The following is a 22,718-nucleotide window of genomic DNA, read 5'->3' on the forward strand; positions in this document are numbered from 1 at the left end:
AAAATTTAGCTGCATATACTAAAACAATCTTTTTCACAGAAACACAATTAGAGGAAAGAAACTATAGATAGTGTCATATAATGATAAATATAAACATAATTAATAATTTTTTTTCATTTCATTTCATTTCATTTTTAATTTGTATACCGCCTTTCTACATCACTGCACTCAAGGCGGTTTACAACCATAGAAACGACAAAAATATACAGAAGTAATCATACTGTCATCCTATAATGCTACAAAAAAAATCAATCAATCATTTGATTTATATCCCGCCCTTCCTCCCAACAGGAGCCCATACATACATATATGTATGTATGCATCTATAAATAAATAAATAATCCCAGGTACGAGCATCAACAACAAAAAACCTTTTGCATAAATTAATTCCTGACAGACCTGAAGCTAAGCAGAAGGAGATTGAGATCCTGCTGTAGATATCTTTATTGCTGATGGTTGTACAGAATCTCTCAATTTATAAGCAAAGTATTGTCTGTGTACTTTCTAGGCCAGCAAGATAGGCCTCTTAACAGAAGTACTAAGTCAAATATCAGTAAACAGGATTGCATATAAAACAATCTACAAAGCAAACTGCACTGAGATACTGCACCGTCGACTCTGTATCTTCTTCTTCTTCACTGTCAGAGCTTTGTTCCCTCAGCTTCAATACGGTTGCATCCAGCACACTTAAGCCTTCTTCCCATGTAAAGCTGGTTGAAACCTTCAGCCTTGGAACTTCTTTTTCCTGCTGGGAAAAAAAACCCCAAAATACTGTGTTTAGAAGCAAACACATCCAGCAAGCATCCCACATGAAATGCAAACACAGCTCTAGCCATGCCAGTATATCCTGTCCCTTCCTCAAATTTTCACCTTAGATTTCTTCTCACACATCTCTTCCTCCTCCTCCCGATAGTAGACCTCAACACCACTATCATCATCTTCAGGGCAACGAGCTTTCTTCTTTGGTGGCTTTACCTCCTAATCATTACAAAGAGAAGTTGTTAAGTACAATAGTGTTTCTTAAAAAAATAATATTAACAAACATTTTTCTGCATGCATTTGTTGTTTTCAAAAGGTGATCCAACATAATGCAATGTAGTTTAAAAAAAAAGCCTCCCAATCTCCATCTCCTAGGCCTAAAGCCACATCCAGGATAGATACCTGCTCACTTGCAGAGTTTCCTCTTTTTCGCTTTCTCATCTTTGTGGAGTCTGTGTCTGTTTCACCATGTGGCAGCTCCAGGGACTCTGGGAGAATACTTGGCTTCCCAGTGTCTTCAGGAAGGAGCGAGAGCTCCACAAGGTTCTCGTCTTTATTAATACTGCAGAATGATTAAAAGGGAAGAGGCAGGAAACAAAGTGGCAGGTGAGACAAGGAACTGCTGGCAACATTATAACTACACAGTGCTTTCCTAATTGTACAAAGGGCTTTAACATTCTTTAACTTTCTCGCACTGTAAGGTAGTCCTATCATTACCATTTTATAAAACGATGGGCAGAGCACAAGATACAAATATTTGCCCAAAGCCAACTCAATTAGCCCACAGCTGTAGTGATATTTGAACTCAGGCCTCTCTTTTCCCCTAAACAGTACTGTCTCCCTGTACCTCCACTAGATTTGGAGTTCAGCACCCCAAACTCACCGCTCTAGTGGAAATCACACCTACCTGAAGACCTTGGCAGTGAGGAGCTGACCTACGTGGATGTATTTGGCACACAATGACTGGTCCGGGACAAAAACAGGAGTGATATATTGCAGTGGGATTTGACCCACAACAGAATCAGATAACCTGTCAAGGAAAAAAAAAGATATTTGCTTATAATACACAAGTTTGCTGTGATCCAGCGGAGCCTTCCATCAGTGGATCAGAGGTGGCAATTTTTGTTGATTCACCCTCCCCCCTGCAGCATCCACGTCTCACCCCCCCCCAAAAAAAATCTGCTCCGCAAGATTGGAAAACCCTTCAGAACCAGTGTGGGAAGTGACAGAGGAGGCTGCAGCGGGGACGCAGCACGGGAAAAAATTGCCTCCCTCTGTATTCTGCTGACAGAGGCTCTGCTGAACCAAAGAGCCTTCTGTCAGCACAATGGATGCAACTGGACACAGCCCAGTCTACAGAAAGAGAAAGAACAGCAGGGGCCCTGCAGCTTGGTTTTCAGGTACATTTACGAAGTTAGAGAAACAAGTTTAAATTGTATTCCATTTTCCCAACTGATGATGATCAAGGCTGCCAATAGCAATAAAATACAAAGTCATAGTCAAAAGATAAAAAAGGCCAGTAAAACACATAAATAAAACTGATTTTTTTTAAAAAAAACACCAACTGCCACCAGTTAAATAGCAGAGATTAGTAGGGGGATGCATTGGTGGCACTAGGAAAACCTTGGATGATCATTCTTTTTAAGCTCTGGAATGGTCCCAGCATTCCCAGTGGGCTAGAGGAAAGAGAAGGAAAACTGCAGGAGCTAGGGCTCTGTGGAGTTAGAACCTCTCAGGGAAGCAAAACTAGAACACTTTTATGCATACACAAGGTGAGCTGGGTGCTCAGTTACCCAAAGCCTTTGGTGCAGAGGGCTCAGAATGACCCAAAGGCTGAAAAGAAAGCCTCGTGTGGGGTTTTCCCCAAGGGCACTCCCCATGGATAGAACCTGCTAGGAAAAAAACCCTTTTATTTAAGATTATATTCACTGGGTGTGACAAGGCACCAGATTGCACCTGCGTGACAGGCATTCAGGCAACCTGTAACAGAGATGTCCAACTTGTGCCATTCTCTTTACCATACATGGGTTGGGAATCCAGAAGTGTGTTTTGAAACGTAAACCAATTTCTTAATGAACAGTCAGACTATATAATCAAGTTGGTGCCATTAAGGCTTTACAGTTATGGAATACATATGCTCAGGCACAGCATAATATACAAATGCATACACATGCATTTAGATATATGCTACATACACAATGAAGAAGATGTCACATTAAAGCATGGACTGTCTTTTATTTCTTATAACGTGAACACATTTTTCTTTTCCCTTTAAGTGAACCGGTGGGCACGTTTTTTTTGTTTACCATACATCAGTTAAAATTTGATAAGACTGCTAGGGTCAGATAAAGTTGCTCTGTGAGACAGAATCACTGGACAACCCCAACATCTAGAACTACTGTATTCAAACTACTCCACAATTTATTTATATAGTATCCCAGCCAACATTTACAATTTACAATATGGAATTCACTTTATGATCATCAATCAAAACTCACCCAAAGATGATGCCTGAAGGTGTGATGGATTTTACATAGCCTCTGAGAAGCTGATCCTTCTGAATATTATCAACGGACGTGATTTCAGGATCTTCCACTTTAGTATGGCTCTTGGGATTAATCCTGCAACAAAAATGGGGAAGTAGTGAAATGCCCTCTCTCTGGCTAAGCATCTTCATTGGAAAGGACACAAACTTGTGGAGAGTGTAGAAGCAGCAACTCTGGGCAAAACAGTAAAAAAATCCCCATATCTGTAAGTACAGAAACCATTGCAACATATGCAGGCTCTTCAAATGCCAACAACCTCTACCTTCACCTTGATAAGAAAAGTAGAGTTCTAGCTTTTCTGGCTATGGAGAACAGGTTACAGACAAGAAAGCAATGAATGAAGTAGAACTCCTAGCGCAGGTGGAGAAAACCTTTGGCCCTCCAGATGTTGCTGAACTATAGCTCTCTTCAGCTCCAGCAAGCATAGCCAATGGCCAGGGATTATAGGAGTTGTAGTTCAGCAACATTTGGAAGGCCAAACGTACCCCACATCTGACCCGATAGGATTTCTTTACTTTATGTGTCCGTTCCTAACAAATGGACACAAAAAAACCCTCAAGAAGGACAATTAAGAAACCAAAGGAGCTCTAACTGCACAACTAAAAAACAGCATGCAACTTCAGCAAGTGCACTCCTATTCATCTAAATCTGCAGAATCCATTCTAAGTGTAATAAAATTATTTTCTGCAGTTACGCTTTAGGTCCAAATATAAGGCTCCCTCACCTTCATGTCCCAAGTAGGAAGGCAATTTATGCTAATTTTGAATATCTGTGCAACAGGAGGTTGAGTATTTTTTTTAAAAAAAATCTACTTCCTTTCTGTAAGTCTAGATTTAGGCTGCATTTCCTTACCTTGATTGTCGGAGGGACACTTCCATTTTGTTATCTTCACTGGGAAGGACACAGCATCTGTGTGTAGGAAAACAAAAACATGAAACTTATGTACAGATTGAGAACACAAGGATCTGTTTTGTAACGTCTGCAACCAAATATAAGAGAATCAATTTGAGATTAAATGATTGCTAAACAAAATTTCCTCAGTTTGTCTAAAGAGATGATTTTGAGGAAGTTTCTTACCTGACAATTTTTCCAATGCTGAAGGTTTCTAGTGGCTGTTCAGCATATGAATCACTCAGCTGGAAAAGACTCACTTTGCCCATCCTTCCAAAGGGAAGCACAACATTCAGGCCAACATGTGGAATTAACTTGCTCACACAGCCTAGTGTGATGGTTCCTTTCTCCAGAGAGTAAACTCCTGCTCGACAGTGAGGAGATTCAAACAGACAAAGTCAGATATTGTAATACCACAGTCCTCTATGGCCTGTTTATACTATCAAAAGTGGTTAATTGAGTTGTATCCTGAATCCCAAATGCATCTATGATCAATTCCCAATAATAGAGGATTTTATCCTGTCCCTAGTATTTTTATTTATTTATTTATAGAATTTATTAGTCGCCCATATGGCTGGCTGTCCAGCCACTCTGGGCGAAGTACAACATAGGCATATAATACCTAGACATTAAAAGTCTAAAAACAATGAAGATAAAATCTAGCCCACCCCAAAAGCCTGCCTGAAGAGCCAGGTCTTCAAGGCCTGGCAGAAACTCATCATAGTACAATTCACTTAGCGCACTAGCATAGACAGAAGGACTGTATTTGATTTCTAATAGTAACAAGAAAACATACTCTTCCTGCCTTGCATAAGTATAGATGCTGACAGAAGCTGTTTTATAAACTTCTCCAGAACCACGACAAGAGAGGCAAAAACACAACAAGAACATAAGAGCAGTCCTGCTAGATCAGAGCAAAGGCTCATCTAGTCCAGCATCCCATTTCTCTGTGGCGAGCCAGATGCTTATAGGAAACCCACAAGCAGGACATGAATGCAACAATACTATCCTGCTTGTTTCCCCCAGCAACTTGTATTCGGAGAGTACCAGTATTATATCCGACACATCAGGTAGTATACAGTCATCGGGACTAGTAGCCATCTAGCAGCATTTCTAACTTTTAATTTGCTTCAGCCTCTGGCTTTACTCTTTGGTGGGCAAAGAAGCCCCAGCTACTCAAGGCAACATCAATTGCTACAAATTGATTACTTACCCAGTCTCTTTTATTGACATACAGCCTGATCCTGTGTTCTGCAAGAATATTAATGTGCATGGAGCTACAACCTAGCATGGACTTCCCTATTTATTACAGTGCCATGAACATCTCTACACATGCACAATGTGGATATGCACATGGAACTGTGAGAGACACAGCAGAGAACAGAAATACATTTTATGCCTAGGAACTCCATGAGGCAACTGAAACTTTTCATGCACAAGGAACTACTGGATCAAAGTTATTATGTGCATATGAAATTATGTTTATAGGACTCTAATGACTAGGTATAGGACAGTGGTAATTAGCACCTCTCTTTCTGGAATCTTAATCTAGTGGGTCTTTTTTGTCATCATACCTGTTAGTGACAGACAGAGCTTGGTTCCAGTGACATCACAGCCTGTCACTGTCGCAGCCAAAGCCTGTCCATTTTTGAAGTATTTCCCCGCATGTTTTAAGACCTGATGGGAGAGAATGATCTGATCATTACCACCAAAAAGGGCTCACTCAGCAGTTAAGTGTGCCTTTGAACAAGAATTCCCATAGCAGTGGTGCATTTTGAGGGCAATGTCTGTTGGCAAGTCTGTACTAGTGTTTAGCTCTTCACAAAAATAGTTCTGAAACAGTTAAGGTTGAGTCTAGACTTCAAATTGTGAATTTATTTGGGAAATGCTCTGAGAGAGAGGCCTGAATGTTTTCTACACCTTTCCAATCAAAATCTGAACAAAAAAAAAGCTTCCTTTGTCTACTTCTGCTCCTCTCCTGAAACATTACAACTCCAGTTACAAGACACCTACTGCCTAGGTAAATATGCTTTTACAGAGCTACAGAATTCTTAAAAGTTGACATAACTAGGACAAAAAAACCCCTAAAGAAATCTCTTGTGGCTTCTTAAAGACTAACGTATTTATTACGGTATACAGTCCACAAAAGCTTATGCCATAATAAATGTGTTAGTCTTGTAGCATTTTTTAAGAAGACTTTCTTGTTTCTTCTACAACAGACTAACACAGCTACCCTTTGGAAATAACTAGGACAACACATTCCTCACATGTTAATGCTGTTGTTTCTCTACTATATGCAGCGTTATCATGTTATTAAGTGTAGTCTCCTGAACATAAGAGTCCTGTGCCCTTTATTCCTTGGCAATTACTTACCTTAGGTCTAAGGGAAAGCAGAAGCTGTTGAACTCTCCCTCTGATATTAGGGGTAACCTCCACCTCCAGCCATTTCTTTGTGGTGGTGTACTAAGAATAGAAACCACAGGAAAGAAGATAAAGCACTTCACTATTTTCACTATAAAAAGCAGAGTCTAGACTGTATCATGCAGTCCCTGGTAATAGGTCCTAGAAATTCTTCTAGAATTTCAGCATCAACTTCCCCAATCCATGCAAAACAAGAACTTACACACACACACAAACACACTGGAGACCACATCCCAATAGAAGCAAAAACAGAAGCTGGGAAATTGCATCTATCCACAGTATTTTGGAGGATGTCACTCTTCCTCAATCTAAAAGTAGGAACTGGCCCAACTTTTAAAAACAAAAGGGGGAAAATTCTACTGCACAAAGTTTGAGAAATTTTAGGCCTCACCTTCTTAACAAAGCAGGTCACTATCTGTCCGGGCTTGAAGGGTTTCAATATTTCTTCTGGACTGCTGTCTTCAGGACCCAGGGCTGTTTTACTTTCTCCATTCAGCTCACTGATCATAACAGGAGGTAAAGCAGTTATGCCTCTAGGTTCATTGCTTTGACACTCCAATTCCTCTCCTCTCCCTGATCAAAATGTAGTCTCTTCCATTCAGATAGAAGAGAGGACTATCAACTGTAAGTTGGCAATCAAAAGCAGGGTTCACAGTGCACAAAACACATGCCAGGATGTGCATCACAGCACTGGCAAATTCTCTACTAGCATTTCTGGATATCTACAGGTATTTGCTCTGATTTGCCCAGGCATTGGCTCTGTGAATGAAGCAGAGTTCATAGATCATGTATTTTTCACCTCCTCCTTTCCCTCTGCAGCTTATTGAAAAAATGAAATGGACTGCCTTCAAGTCGATTCCGAATTATGGCGACCCTATGAACAGGGTTTTCATGGTAAGCGGTATTCAGAGGTGGTTTCACCATTGCCTTCCTCTGAGGCTGGGAGGCAGTGACTGGCCCAAGGTCACCCAGTGAGCTTCATGGCTGTGTGAGGATTCGAACCCTGGTCTCCCAGGTCATAGTCCAGCACATTAACCACTACACCACACTGGCTCAGCTCATTGTGCACCCCCAAAATCTGCTCCTGGGCATATGAGAACCCTTAGAAAAGAAGCAACTTAAGAATCCAAACCATTATTCACAAGTTACTGTCGTGTACTGTTATTCTACAATAGCTTGCTCTCCAGACATGTTGTAGGCAGTCTTTATAGTGACATCTAAGCGCAGAGAACCAACAGCTTGGGACCGACTCTTTGCCTCCTTCCAATATCTCTAGGCCCAAGCACTGGCCAACTAATCCGACATGTTACTGGCTGTAAAACTCCTACCTTTTCCTCCCTCAGTGTATATCACAATCCCAGCACCTGCCAAGAAATTCTATAAATCTGCATATTTTAGGCTGCATTAAAAGAAGTACAGCTTCTAAATCGTGTGAAGTACTAGTTCCCCTCTATTCAGCACTCATCTTGAGTACTGTGTCCGGTTCTGGGCACCACGTTTTAAGAAGGATGCAGACAAACTGGAACAGGTTCAGAGGGGGGGCAACAAGTATGATCAGGGGACTGGAAACAAAGCCCTTTGAGGAGAGACTGAAAGAACCGGGCATGTTTAGCCCTGAGAAGACTGAGGGGAGATATGATAGCACTCTTTAAGTACCACACAGAGGAGGGTCAGGATCTCTTCTCAATTGTCCCAGAGTGCAGGACATGGAATAATGGGCTCAAGTTACAAGAAGCCAGATTTTAACTGAACATCAGGAAAAACCTCCTAACTGTTAGAGCAGTACAACAATGGAACCAATTACTTAGGGAGGTGATGGCTCTGCAACACTGGAGGCATTCAAGAGGTTGCTGGACAGCCACATTCCAGGTATACTTTAATTTGGATTCCTTCACGAAGCAGGGGATTGGACTCGACCTTATAGGCCTTTCCAACTCTACTCTTCTATTATTCTAAGATCTGAAGCCCAGAATCATGAAAAGCAAACTAACATATTTGTCCAATATGTTCCCTTCACGTAATTTCTAGATGCAGAACTTTAGGTACAGAATTCCTACTCTGTCCCTGGCATTCAGCAAGGAGCATTTGGAGGGGTGGATTTAACATGTTCTACAGCTTCATCTCATTACTCAAATAAAGCATCTAAAGACTGTCTTACCTTGGTCGGACACTGAGCTCTGGGCAGGTACGGGTAAAGTGGGGGTGGGTGATGGGCAAATACCTAAAAATTAACAGAAGATTAGAACATCATCCATGCTCTTGCCAACTTGTTATAATTAGAGAACACATTAATCTCTTGTAGCAGCAGAATGAAAATACTACAAGTGTAGTAGCAAATACAAAGGCAAAACAACTTTGTTTTTCAGTTATTTTACTCAAGTCAGCATGTTTCCTTGTTAGAAGCCTTAGAACACAGATGGACAACTTGTGGATTTCACAGCCATCTGTTGGGAATGCTTTGATTTGGATTCCTGCATTGAGCAGGGGGTTGGTCTTGATGGCCTTATAGGCCCCTTCCAACTCTACTATTCTGTGATTCTATGACCTCCTTTGGTGTGGCTCCCAGGGACATAGGAACAGATCAGAATAGTGCTGCCGTTTGTTTTAAAACCAGAATAATGGCATTGTTGGCCAGAGCAGAGATCTGCTTGTTTTCTCTGAGCTCTGTGTAGCTACTCCAGTCCACCTTAACTGGTCCATCTTAAGAGAGAGGGAAGTGTGTTTTGTGTATGTATGTGTGCGTGCACATACATGCATATGCGTGCATGCATGCCTTAAGGACACTTCTGGTGTCCATGATTTTGCAAAAAGTCATGGGGAGGGGGCAAAAGCACGAGGGAAGAGAGGAGGAAATTGAAAGATGCCTTCCAAGCAAGCATTAAGCTATGATGGGGGGAGTGAGAGCAAGAGAGATGCGAGGGAGCAGGGAAGAGAATCATTCGTTCATCACATTTATTGCAAGTCTACAGGAAAGAAAGCTAAGCAAAAAAATATTTGGGGTTTAAGAAACAGGCAGAAAAGAGAGTCTTTGGTGTGTGAGTGGTAAGGATTTGAAGTAGGGGATGGACTAAACTGATATTATCTATGCTCTTCACCTTAACTTTTTTCCCCTCTGAAACTCCAGATCTGAACTCATTAACCAACTGCAATACGAGACCCCTTTGAGTAAAAAAATTCAGATTGCTTCTTTGTAAATAGCAAACTTCTGACACATGATTCTTCTCTCTTGAATTCAAACAGAAGAAAATGAAGTATTTGAATTTTCCCCTGCTCTCTCCTTTTCTGCCCTAGTTTGCAACTATTTACAATGGTATTCACTTTGCAGTGCAAGGAATTGGTGAAGGGAAACTGGGTGACAGTGGGAAGCCACAGTGGACATTTGTGTGTGAGAGAGACTGACTGACTGAAATGGAGAAATAAGGTGTGCCCCCCCTGGTATGTGCCCCCAACTGCTTTCCTGCTGAGAAAATGCAGACCTCGGCCCTGAAAAGGTTACCCACCTTGCCTCACAAATATTAACTCAGATTATATTTCAACTCAACCATCTTAAAATTTTACTCCTTTTAACATTAGACAAATTTCCTCTCCCTCTCTCTCCTTTCAAGGAATGAGAAAAAGACACCACACAATGCAGCAAATACCTGTAGTCCCACGTATTTAAACAACTATTCATGAGAGGGAAAAACACTGTCCTTCCAATTCTGTAAGATGGGTGTAGAAGCTGTGGCACTCGAGGTGTTGTTGGACTCCAATTCCCAACATCCCCAGCCAGCATGGGCAATGGTAAGGGATGACAGGAGCTAGATGCTCACAGTTCCAGTATCTCTCAAAGGCAGTGATGCTCTATCCTTCTGAAAAGGGCCATATATAAAGATGGAAGACCCTGGTCTATATGTATGTAGTGAAACTTGAACATTCCAGATTTCTTTCTGCCTTTGACAGTCTCAAACCTTTGTAGTGAGAAGATAAATTTGCCAGTGTTATGGCAATATTCATTATAGGCTCAGATAACTGAAGAGCAAAATTTAAAATAAAAAAATCCACTTTATTGTTCAAGTAATAATTATGCAAATATCAGTTGTAAATGACCCTTCAGCTTTTGATAGGTTTCCAAGTTCTCTCCTCATCTGCTCTAGGAAGAGAAAGATATACTCCGCCTCTGAGCAGGCAAGACTAGAACTGGAAGTAATCTCCTCCACACAGAAGGGATAAAGCTTGGTTAATGCACATAAGCCCTGCCTCTGAAATGAGTGGGAGGAGAAAAATCCACTCTGGATAACCTCCAACCAAGAGAGAATTCCAAGTTGCTTCCTCATCTGCTCTAGATGGAAATGGGTGGGAATAGAGACCAGTAACGATGCTTTACATTTCCAGAACTAGGACTGAAAATATAAGCAAAGGAATAAATGCATGACACACCTGATCTTAGGTCACGGATGTGGAAAGTTCTGTGCCTGTTAGAACTAAAATTACACAAATAATTGGCTAATCTGAAGCTAGAAAAAAAAAATCCTCACCTGTGATTTTTAATGTCTTTGCCCCCAATCACCCGAGCAGTCACCTTCTGGCCAACTTTTAGTACTGATGTTGGAAAGGTCCCTATGGAAACATTGTCCAGGATCTGGGAAGCATGAATGGAGCCAGTCAGCTGATCATTAATTGCCACGAGGACATGGGTAGGTTTGACTGACTTGACAGTTCCTTTGACCACATCTCCCAAGCACAGCGAGTGTTTCACAATGGCTGAGGTTTCCTCTAGTGTTTCAGATTCATGTCGCGACCTGATTACAGCCTTTCTCTTCATTGGGCCTTGCACAGCAAGTAAGAGCCCATGGCCGCCTGGCTTGAGAGTTTTCAGAACCACCCTGACTGACTGTCCCATTTTCAGTTTTTCAGACTCAAACCGGAACGTGTCATTGAAGTGGGAAGCCACAGGGACAGCAATCAGCTGACCAGTTCCTATCAATGAAACAACGGCATGCTCTGCAGCCACATGCTGCACGATGGCCTGGTGTTGAGAGTTTTGTGTTAACTGGAAAACAGAGAATTGGCATTCAGAGTCATAGAAAACAAATCTGGTACACACTTCTGCAGCTACCTTGGCTTGAGGCTGAAGTCCAGTATCAAAAAGCATTCCTGACAGATGTTTTAGCCTCATCAGAAAAACCTTCAGCAATTGACCTTCCAAAGTTTCCCTAGGTAAGGCTGGTAAATTATTTCAACTTCCCAGGACACAGCATTTCTAATTTTTAGCCCCAACCAAATTTCTACACAAAAGCATTAAATGCTAAAATTCCTTAGATTTTTTTCAGATATGTGGCTATGCAATTGTTCTAACAGGTGATCAGTTTCCCCTATTGGTGAAATAATATCTGAGATGTTGCAGTTTACCCTGCTCCTCTTTATGGCCCCTTGACATTCGAACATAGCTATCATTTGTCCCAAGGGCTGCATTCACCCTTGCCCAATCCACCAGAGGTCACATGCTAGTGGCAGTTATTGGCACACCTCAGTCCTGAACAGACAAGAGACAGACACCCACAGGGGATGTACATACAAACCTCTTTGCCCACCCCAATACTATGTCCACTTTCCCCTCCTTTTTGCTGCTGCTGCCAGCATTGGTGAAGTATTGTGTGGGGCAGAAAAAATTGCCACGGGGGCTAGATCAGACCCCTGGGTACCTAAATCAGACCCCTGGGTACCTAAATCAGACCCCTGGACGGGCAACGGGAGCAACCATCCCTGGCAAGGCATTCTATTGAATTTTCTTTGTATGTTGCCCAGTTCTACAGATGCTAGCTAATCATACCTTCTTAGGTTTGGAGGACAGCAGCTCCTCTCTAAGCGATACATAGACCTTCAGTTCCAGGAAATCAATGTATAGAACCACAGCTCTTGTTTTTTCACCCAGGACAATATTTTTGCCTTTAAAAAAAAAAAGACATGCACCAGATGTAATTGCCAGATGTAGTTAGGGCAAAATAAAGCAATTGTGCCTAAGTAAGAGACTTGATTGAGTTACATTACATCATTAGTAGCAGAGTTAGAAGAAAACCCCAGAATCCACTCTGATCTCAAACACACCTCTGCACGGTCTATTCAGAAAGATGCAACCCTTTGTTATCAATTATTTATTTATTATTTGATTTATATCTCGCCCTTCCTCACAGCAGGAGCCCAGAGCGGCAATCCATGATCCATTTCCAACCTGATATGCAAAATAGTGTAAATTAAGACAAGACACATCCTACCTCCAAGGTGACTGTGATGAGCCACTATAGTCAAGCCAGAAATAGAGGTGCTACTGAACACTGCTGAACCATCTGACTTGACTTTCTGAGCCATTAGCATCAGCCTCTGCCCAGGTTTTAATTCACAGACTTTCTGAGCCACCCTGAAATCATCTGAGGATAAAGAAAAAATGAACCAAGTCTCATTTGTAGTTTGATTTTTCATTATAAAACTGTAAAAGTCTAAATAAGCCAACAAAAGATTAAATATTATAAATTTATTTTATTTATATTTATTTCATTTACTTCCCACCTTTCCTCCAAAGAGCTCAAGCTGGCGTACAAACATGGTTCTCCTTCTCTTGATTTTACTCTCACAATAACCCTGTTAAGTATGATAGGCTGAGAGACAACGGCTCACCCAAGTTCACCCAGTGAGCTTCACGGCAAAGCAGGGATTTGAGCCCTTGTCTCCCAGGTCCCATTGAGTGGTTTCCCTTATTTTGAGGGTTATAACTTAATGTGAAAATGGAAGGAAAATATGGGGTGGTCTAAGCTCATAGCAAATGAGCCACAGTCACATAGAAACAAAGTGCCAGTCAAAGAACTTTAGTCTTTCCTCAACTGCCAAGTTACACAAAACCCACCTAGCAATCACATATAGCAGAAAGTCACCCTGAGTCAGTATACATTTTACTTGAAATGGATCCTTTGAATCTTAGCTTCTCTTTAAATAAACAAATTTTAAGAAGCAAATTTCTATGCCTCTTGATTTCAGACAAAATTTGAGAGAAAGTGCTCACAGCTTGTGCCCTAAAACTAGAATACTCAAATGACCAACATGAGGCTTCCACAGGCCATCTTAATCATCTCCAAACACTTTACCTCTTCTGTTCATGATGTTCTCGATTTCCTGCAGTTCCTTAAAGTATTGATGCAGTAAGGAGAAGCTCTCAGAAATAGAATCCTCAGAGAAGCATTCAGACACCTTCAGGGACAGCAGAATGCGTTGTTTTTCCTCATCAATGCTGGTCACCTTGGCAACCACAGTCTGACCTACCACAAAATGGTCTTTGGTGTCTGTCACAAACTTGTCACTCATTGCCTATAGCAATTATGAGATAGAGATACTTATTATTTCTCAAGAGTGTCTTTAAAAGAGAGGGTCCAATTATACCAATATCATCAACCTCAAGACCTCCAGGAAGAAAGGAACACATTCCAAACAGGTGTCTACAAGTAACCTGTTACCCAGGCTGAGTTTCGGACAGCTTTACTAGCCAGTGCTCCACATGTTCCTTCTCCTCCTGCAGCCTTTACCTTATTTTCCTGTTCTCTGGTAGGAGCCAGCACAGAACAGAAGTCTACAATATTCTCTTTGTTTAATTTATTAATAACAGTTGCATAATTCTATTTTATTTGTGCAGAGTACTGACATTTTTATTTTAACTCAAGAATATTCACAGCCCTGAACACAGCCTTGACTACAGAATCACAGGAACATTCACTACAGTGGTGTAGTCAGTGGTGTAGTGTAGTGTAAAGCTCCTCTCTGCAGGAATTTTTATTCTTGCTGGGTTGTATAACACAAGAGCAAGAGATCGTTTACTCAAAAACACCTCTCCCTAACATCTGTGAATAAACCAATTTTTTAGTAGGGACAATGTAACATGCCTTACCGACTTGGGTGCCAGCCCTGTCAAACCATATGGAAACTCGACAAAAACACCGTAAGGCATGATGTTTCTCACAAAGCCAGTCAGCAGCAATCCGGGCTGGATGTCAGAGAAGTTCTTCGCCACCTGCTCCTCCTCTATAGCTGAAATCACTGCTGGCTTCCTGCTCAGGGTCTAAAACAATGGGTCAAGGAAAAAAAGAGGGAGACGGACGAGACTGGGAGTTTGTTGTACTTTGCAACCACAATATGGGCATTTCATCAAAGCCTATCAATATAGGGAGGGAGGGAGATTGTTATGACAAAGGACGCCTAGGACATAATTGTGCCATACAATAGGAGAATGTTTAGGAATGTTTACAACAGGAGCAAGCAACTGTCTGTCTCCATTTGGGTTCTGCAAAACAAAACAAAACATTCTGGTAGCAAAAAAAATGCAATTAGTTCAAAAATGACAGTCAATTAAAAAAAGGGAAGAAAGCTTGTAAATTAACAGCTTCACCCCCCAAAAAAGTTGATGCTGCTACTAAAGGCTATCAAAACCTCTGCCAGCCCAAGTGATGAAGGACACTCTTCATTTCTATTCTGCTCCATCCAGAAATTTTGCAAAACAATTTTGTTCTTTCAAACTGCTAGACCCAGGCAACAATCCTGTGCACTGTTTCTTTTTTTTGGGGGGGGGGGAAGCCCACTGAACAGAAGACATGCATAAGATTGTCCAAGTAGACTTGCATAAGAGTGCACTGTTAGGATCACTTACTAGGAAGTAAGCTCCATTTAACACAGTGGGAATTGCTTCAGTTCAGAGAAAATGTGCCTAGGATTGAACTGTTAGAGATATTAAGGCTTTATACTTCTGGGAAACTAGAATATACTGGGTAGAATGCAGTTATCAGCTGTAAGTGACTGATGAAATATTCCCATACTGAAGTGTGTCAAGAAAGGCAGGAAACAGAGCAAGGGAGAACAATTTTTAATGTTTGATTTCTCAATCTAGTCATGATAGATCCTAGCTGAATATTATACATTATTTTAATTCACACACACAGAATCTTTGAAGGTTACTAGACTAGGACACAGAATATGTGCAACACATTGCAAGCAAATGGTGTTGTACATAAACTGGCAAATTGTTTTAACTAGGCTTGTAGCTCAAAAGGATACAATATGACCTCCCTTGTCATGGAGGCATATAACTCTATGAAGATCATCATCTGCTTTAAGCCAATGGCACCACAATTTGCTATTGGACACGTGGTCAGAGAGATGCATCATGGGAAGATAGGCGGAAACATTGTTGGGCAAGATTGTAACTTCCAGTCCATCTTCTTTTTTCTTAAGAATTTTCACATCAACAATCTGATAAAAAAACACACAAAAAGAATGGGAGGGAGTTTTAATATATAGAAGATCACCACCTAAAATGCAATATTCCCTGGACCATAAGGTTTCTCAAAATACAAGGAAGTTCAAAAGAAAGTAAGAAATGATTTCAACAACCAAAGTTACAGTCTAAGAGCACTAATTCTGATGGACAGAATGCCTTAAGGTTAAAAGAAATGGTTTAAATCCAACAAAACTATTCCATGCTTGCATGAAGTAGTACTATTCTTTGGACCCTGTATTATTATTATTATTATTATAATTTACATTTGTATACCGCCCCATAGCCGAAGCTATCTGGGCAGTTTACAACAATTAAAAACATTAAAAACAAATATACAAATATACAAATTTAAAAACACTTTTTAAAAACACATGTGCTCAGATTGCTCCCTTGGGTCTCAAAACCCACCCTTGAATACACTTTTGATCTTACAAATCAATGTGAAAAGGAGGAGTCTGGGTAGAAGGTGATCTCATGCTGCGTATGTGTTTCTCGCTGGCACGCTGAGAAAAACTAGTTCTGTTTTCTAATACTGTTCTTTAGCACATGGGATTGTTCTGTTGGGCCTGAGGAAAAATGTAGCTGCCATAACTAGCATTAGAGAACAGATCTACCATTTCTGGTTGATTTGGTAATTGAGCAGTGGTGAGGCCTGGATAGACCTGGTCTTTGAGAAATGTGTCATTCCAGATCTACCCTTCTGTTGGTTCTCAGTGGGTACACCTGTCCATCTATAGGTGGACCTGATATCCAGACAACATCTCTCCACTTGCTACTGAAACACTCCGTTCTTTCCCTGGCTCCCTCACCTCCTCCAGCCCTTGATTGCACTGCTGCTAAAATCAACTTCAGCATTTCCGCGCTGCATTTCCCTACAACTCCTCTCCCCTACGATGCCAGATTAGCAACACTGGACTACACTTCAGGGTTGTCATATTCTATCCCCCTCCTTCAGCAAAGTTATGCTACTACCTAACTTGCACTCTCTCAGCTACAGTCCTGTCCCCTGCAACAGACTTTTGGCATTAACAAAATAAGTTTTTAAAATGTTTAGACTCAGAAGAGCAACATTTTTGGATGAAATAAGACCCAAGTTGGAAAGATCATGAGCTCGTTTGCTTCTACCTTTTGTTTTTGAGTTGACATACTACTCCCCAGTCACAGCTACACTAAAATCCTAGATGCCCAAATTGTTTTCTTTGAAGCACCAATCACTTCTTGGCCAGGAAAAAAGCAGCAGAAAGGGCGTAAAGACCAAGCAGGAGTTTAGATAATGGATGTTTCACTTTTCTCTTCCCTTTGTCTAATTCGCTAGATCTGCTTTCCTAAATGTCAGTCATTACTATGGCTTCATTAATTGGCTGGAAACACTGAAAGAGGGACCAAGCTAGTTTCTCACAAAACAAATGAAGAGAAAATAGCAGCATATTTTGCCTTATGTCTCAGGTTCTACAAATACAAGAAACTTACTTTTTTTTTTAAAAAAAGTGAAAGCTGGAAAGCTGGAGTTTATGGTTCACCCTCCCCACTCCATGGCAGACGCCCATGTGAAGTATCCAATGACGCATCCCATGTTACAGAATAGGGACCTGCTGCGCAGAGCTCTCTACCTCCAAAGGCTAATACTCTAATTATTCAGACAGTTCCCACTGAGCTGATTTTCACTTCCTATCAAAGGAGATTTGACATCATCCTCAGGGCAATGCCAACAGGTCCCCCAGGTAAAGGGAAAGGCAATCTTTTAGAACAAATTACCTGTCCAGTTTCATATGTCACTTCTCGCTTCTTTGAAGTCTCTTTTTCTCTACCATCCTCAGCAAGCACATTTGTCAGCTTGAATGACAGCAGCAGTCTCTCCTCCTCAGGCTCACATTTTAAGACAATAACTTTGACCACCTGATTAGCAAAACAAAACAACCTTCATATTACATGCACGTTCACTTTTACATTTAAAAAGCAGGGGCTGTATTCAACTATGTCCTGCCCAGGGTAGACTCAATGAAATTAATGCACCTAAGTTAATCAAGTCTATTAACTTCAATGGGTCTACTCTGATTAAGACTAGCATCAAATACCATCTCAGGTCTGTCCTGATATTTTGTACGTGCTATCACATAACACACACACACACACACACTCACTCAATCACTACGCTTTCCTTAACTGTGATCATATCAGTTTTACCCCTCAACATCTTTCCACTGCAACCAATCTGGGTCCTAACCCAAACTTCTCTTCACTTCACTTGGATATAGCAAGGAAATTCTATAACTTTCCATTGCATTTATGCCTCTGTATGTGTTATATTTGTTATTTTAAGTCATTTTTCTAGCAGTTCAAAAACTTAAAATATTTTGAGAGAGAGAACGTTGCTATATCTTACTACCTAGGCACACCAAGGGGCCTGTAAATTATGGAACAATATTCTGCAAAAAAAGAAAAGCCACGTTCTATAACCAAACAATTGCACATGCATTAAATATGTTATGCAAATCTGTACAGTTATCAGTAACTATGGTATTATAGCACGGATATCAGACCTTTTACTTTTACCCAGAATTTACCTGGCCTTCATAAAATGTTTCTTGAGGAACAATAAAGGATGCCCCGCCAAGCTCATTCTTGGGGACGAGTCCCTTTATGTCATTGTAGAATTTCACAATGCAGCCAAACTCCCGAGCACATGCAACAAAACCATGGGTGATCAAGCCTGGTTTTGCATCTTCATAACTGCAAATGGCAGGGAGCTTGGAATTGACAAGTGTTCTCTTAAGTGTCAGAACAAGCTTTCTTGCTTCAGGATTGGAGGCAAGCACCTAGGAAAAAGGAAGAAACTGGAATTATGTATGCGGACTTTGAACCATGCTGAAGGAAATTCCAAGCCTGTTACTCATGCACAGACATGGAACCAGTCCAGACACTGATTGGCTCAACCCATCAGCTTAGAAAAATAAGGACACCAGAAGGCAAGGAGATAGCTATCACAGCTCATTTTATAAAAGAAAAATTAAATAACACTCCCTATAGCACAGTGGGGAGGAGAGCCTGGCTGGGAGTCCAGAGTCTGTGAGTTCAAATCCCTGCTCGTGTCACCTGGGTGTAAAGGGCCAGCTAAAGATCACCCCCACAAGGAGTGGCTCAGGGGTTATGTGCCCTGCCACCTGTGCAGCCGTGGGCAAGCTGCATAGTACCAAGGAGCCCAGTTGCCCCCCAGCTGGCAGTTGCAGACAAGGAAGGGGCTGGTTTGTGCAGCTGAGGAGTGGCCCTAGTCAGCTGGGGAGGACTAGCCTCAGAGGGAGGCAATGGTAAACCCCCTCTGAATACTGCTTTACCATGAAAACCCTATTCATAGGGTAGCCGTAAGTCAGGATTGACTTGAAGGCAGTCCATTAAACACAAAGGACTTAAAATGGAAGCAACAGTGTTGAGAAGGCATGGAGACTCTATGGCCTGCCGGCCAAATTAGGCACAGCAGGGATCCTAATTTGGCCTGCAAGGCCATTTTCCCCAGGTCACGCCCACATACTCCACAGCTGATGTCATGATATCAGGTGTGATGCAGGTAAAAATACAACTGCAAAGAAACCATTGGGAACCTTAAAGTGCGCTTCCAATTGTTCCTAGGCAAGCAGGCTTCACTTTTGGCACCTTTTTAAGTGCCAAGTGGAGCTGATCTCTTCTAAAAGCGGGGCTTGGAGTCAGCAGTGATAATCTGATTGGCACTGCCCGCAAGCCCTAGTGGAATCAGCTACACTTGGAAGTTTCTGACTGAGAGCACCTGAGTGCAACTAATCCCTGCCAAGAGCGGGGCTTGCAGTCAATGTTAAAGTCACAGGCATGCTTTGAAGCCATACCAGCAAAGGAAGAAAGGAAAAAATGATAATTTTAGACTTTTAAGGGTCTTACAGCGGGGCCCCATTTAGATGGTAAGATGGCTGGACTTCAACCTCTCCCTCCAAATGAGCACCCGGCTGGGAATCAGCAAGTGATCAGGTGGCTCCTCAGGAGAAAGGGGCGTGTCCTCAGAAGCAACTTCTGGCAGCTCTCCCTGCGCTTCCACAGGAAGAGTTGGGATTTGGGTGTGCTGAGATTCTTCCTCCCTCAACCCCATGCCCGAGTCCTCAAAGTCAGAGTCCTCCTCCTGCAAGCCCTCCACTCTGTCCTGGGTCACAACACAAGATTATGAGTACATGGGGCTCTCTCATTTTAGCCTCACAACCACTCAAGTGTGAGTAGGTTAGGTTGAGAGACACTAACACGACCAGGGCTACGAAGTGAGCATCATGGGTGAGACAGATTTTGAACCTAGGTTTTGCACATCCAACCTCATATTAGTCATACAACCGCAACACTCTCATTATCAAGGCAGTTTATTGCATGGAAAAGCCACCTTGGACTCTGAATGATCCAAATCTCTCCTTGTTAGAAAATTCTTACAACAGTCCAACGTTTTGAGTGCTCCCTTACATGAAGTTCTTACCCGGCACTTGACAGTGCTCCCCACACTGTATTTCTTCTCTGGCTGTTTCAGAAGAACATCTGCCAGATGCAGGCGGGGGACCAGGCCCTTGATGCGCTCAGTCACCTTTACGTGCATACCAAAAGGCTTCAAAGTCAACACAGTGCCCTAAAGTCCCAAAAAAAGAGGGATCAGGAAATAACAAAAGCTAGCACAGAAAACGAAAGAAGAGTTGGCCTCTAACTAGCTTAGAGACAGGCAACATGGTGCCCTCCAGACGTTGTTGGACTCCAACTCCCATCAGCCCAAGCCAGCATGCATGGCCAATGGTCAGGGATGATGGGAGTTGTAGTCCACAGAGTATGGAGGGCACCATATTGGCTATCCTGCATGTAGTATTCCAGCCGAGGTGGCCTCTCTCTCTCTCACTCACTCACCTGCTATCACCAGGCTACTCAAGAGCCATCTTGTCCTGAGGAGAGACAAAATCTAGCTTTCAAGACCTTTTTTCTTGCAGCTTGTTTTATTGTGTTATTATATAACTTTAATTAAATGGATGCTTGTTGCTTAAACATTTTGATGTAAACCACCTTGTGAGGTTTGTCTGAAAAGCAGCATATAAATATCTTAAGTAAATAAATACATACAGCACTATTACACAAACTAAATGATAAATCCCAGAAAGATATTGCAATGGATTTTCCTAGTGGAAACTATACTGGCTTCTATACAACTGCTGTGCTAGGTTGTACTGAAATTAATAACATTCTGCTAAGATCACATAGCAGCATTTAGGCCCAAAGAGGCATCCAACAGACAAGTCAGAAGGAAATATTTGCTGGAGAAAACTGGATAAAGCTCCAGTCTCAGGTTTGTTCAGCATGATAAGTGAGACTGTAAGGAGTAAGGGTAGAGTAAGAAATATATTTTTCTCCTTGAACTTACTTCCAGCACCTGTCCAGGATGAATATCATGATATCTCAGAAATGGAGCATCAATAATGAGTCTGTAAATATTAAAAAAGGGGGGGATTCATCTGTTAGGTAGAAGAGCAAAAACACACAGGATAGTGAAGAAAACCGATTCTCCCCCCACCCCATTCTTTCTCCTGCCCTCTCCTAAGCACATCAAGGATCAGTAGGATCACTTTTACTTTATAAAACAAAGGCTGTCCCTGTGTTATCATTCATTTTAGGTGCAGTCCTAAGCATGTTTACAAGCAAGTTAAGTTCCACTAAACTCAAAAAGTGCTGTTTTGAGTAAACGTATTTAAGGATTAGTGTGAAAAACTGTTTGATAGCTTTTAGCCTTTCAGCTCTCTCATTTGCCTTAGATTTCAGTCTTCACAGGATGAATATATGCAGCTATATTAACGAACTAGTTTCCATTAACTAAAAACCTTTTGGTTCAACATGTTGTGTTAAGGGCTTTCCACATTCAGAAGTTCTAAAATGCTGGGGAATTACAGCTATTAACAGTCACAGTCTTAACAGATGCTTTATTTAGGCAATATGGACATGGTATGGTGTCCTATCCTGAGGTTAGTTCCAGCTTCACCAGTACCTTGGAGGTACTTCTCTGTTAGTGGTGGTGGGTGGACCTAAATCCCAGATTTGTCTATTCATGGGACTAGACATATGGAGTCTATGCAACTGAAGCTGGCATGCAACTGAAGCTACCATCCCATGTTATAAGAACCCAAGTAGTTCATGGTTCTTCTCCTTCCCATTTTATTCTCAACAACAACCCTGTGAGGTAGGCAAGAGACTGACTCAAGACCACCCAATGAGCTCCATCACAGAGTGGGGATTTGAGCGCTTGTGTTTCAGGTCCTGCTCCAGCATTCAAACCACTACACCACACTGGCTCTGTTTATAGGTTCTATTCTTCATTAAATTAAAATATTTTGTCATGTCAGTATGAAATTTGGTATCTATAATCGAACCGAAGCAGGGTAGTTCGGCCAAATTTCACACACGTTGTGTCTTGGTCTTTCAGTTTGACACTGGGCGGGGGTGAGGAATGTATCTGTCCACACAAATTCATCAGATGCATTTGTAGCAAGTGCCTGGGGAAGCTGTACCTGTAGAATTTCTGCTTGGACAGTCACCAAATATTGCTTTGGTGAGGGGACACAGCACACTTTATGTGTATCAAACAGAAATTCTTAGCTGTTCAAGTATTTCAAGAAGCTGCACTTGTAGAATGTGGGTTTCCTGTTTAATATAGACATTAGCTGTGGAGGCATTCTGACTCAGCTCCCCATTTTAGGAATAATTTGCTGATTCAGAGGCTCCAAGTAGAAGGGGCTTTTTATTTTATGTTTTTCCTTCCACCTGCACACCCT

General features: G+C 41.7%; 1 protein-coding gene across 5 annotated transcripts in view; it reads right to left on the minus strand.

Moving 5' to 3' along the window:
* PDCD11 (programmed cell death 11) overlaps positions 1-22,718 on the minus strand; it is a 37,652-nt gene that overhangs the window by 6,501 nt on the left and 8,433 nt on the right. For 4 of the 5 annotated variants that reach the window (XM_061636098.1, XM_061636099.1, XM_061636101.1 and 1 more), the window contains exons 11-31: positions 21,317-21,377; positions 20,393-20,539; positions 18,477-18,728; positions 17,668-17,808; positions 15,690-15,884; positions 14,530-14,700; positions 13,736-13,955; positions 12,872-13,024; positions 12,430-12,545; positions 11,135-11,649; positions 8,776-8,838; positions 7,009-7,117; positions 6,570-6,659; positions 5,771-5,873; positions 4,383-4,560; positions 4,158-4,214; positions 3,258-3,380; positions 1,667-1,789; positions 1,162-1,321; positions 871-978; positions 611-748 (exon numbers count right to left, since the gene is read on the minus strand). In XM_061636098.1, coding sequence (XP_061492082.1) covers positions 611-748; positions 871-978; positions 1,162-1,321; positions 1,667-1,789; positions 3,258-3,380; positions 4,158-4,214; positions 4,383-4,560; positions 5,771-5,873; positions 6,570-6,659; positions 7,009-7,117; positions 8,776-8,838; positions 11,135-11,649; positions 12,430-12,545; positions 12,872-13,024; positions 13,736-13,955; positions 14,530-14,700; positions 15,690-15,884; positions 17,668-17,808; positions 18,477-18,728; positions 20,393-20,539; positions 21,317-21,377 — 3,223 coding nt within the window. The remainder of the gene's footprint in view (positions 1-610; positions 749-870; positions 979-1,161; positions 1,322-1,666; positions 1,790-3,257; positions 3,381-4,157; positions 4,215-4,382; positions 4,561-5,770; positions 5,874-6,569; positions 6,660-7,008; positions 7,118-8,775; positions 8,839-11,134; positions 11,650-12,429; positions 12,546-12,871; positions 13,025-13,735; positions 13,956-14,529; positions 14,701-15,689; positions 15,885-17,667; positions 17,809-18,476; positions 18,729-20,392; positions 20,540-21,316; positions 21,378-22,718) is intronic. The other variant, XM_061636103.1, reaches the window with a different exon arrangement.

This window comes from Rhineura floridana, chromosome 7, assembly GCF_030035675.1.
Source record: "Rhineura floridana isolate rRhiFlo1 chromosome 7, rRhiFlo1.hap2, whole genome shotgun sequence".
Taxonomy (NCBI): domain Eukaryota; kingdom Metazoa; phylum Chordata; class Lepidosauria; order Squamata; family Rhineuridae; genus Rhineura; species Rhineura floridana.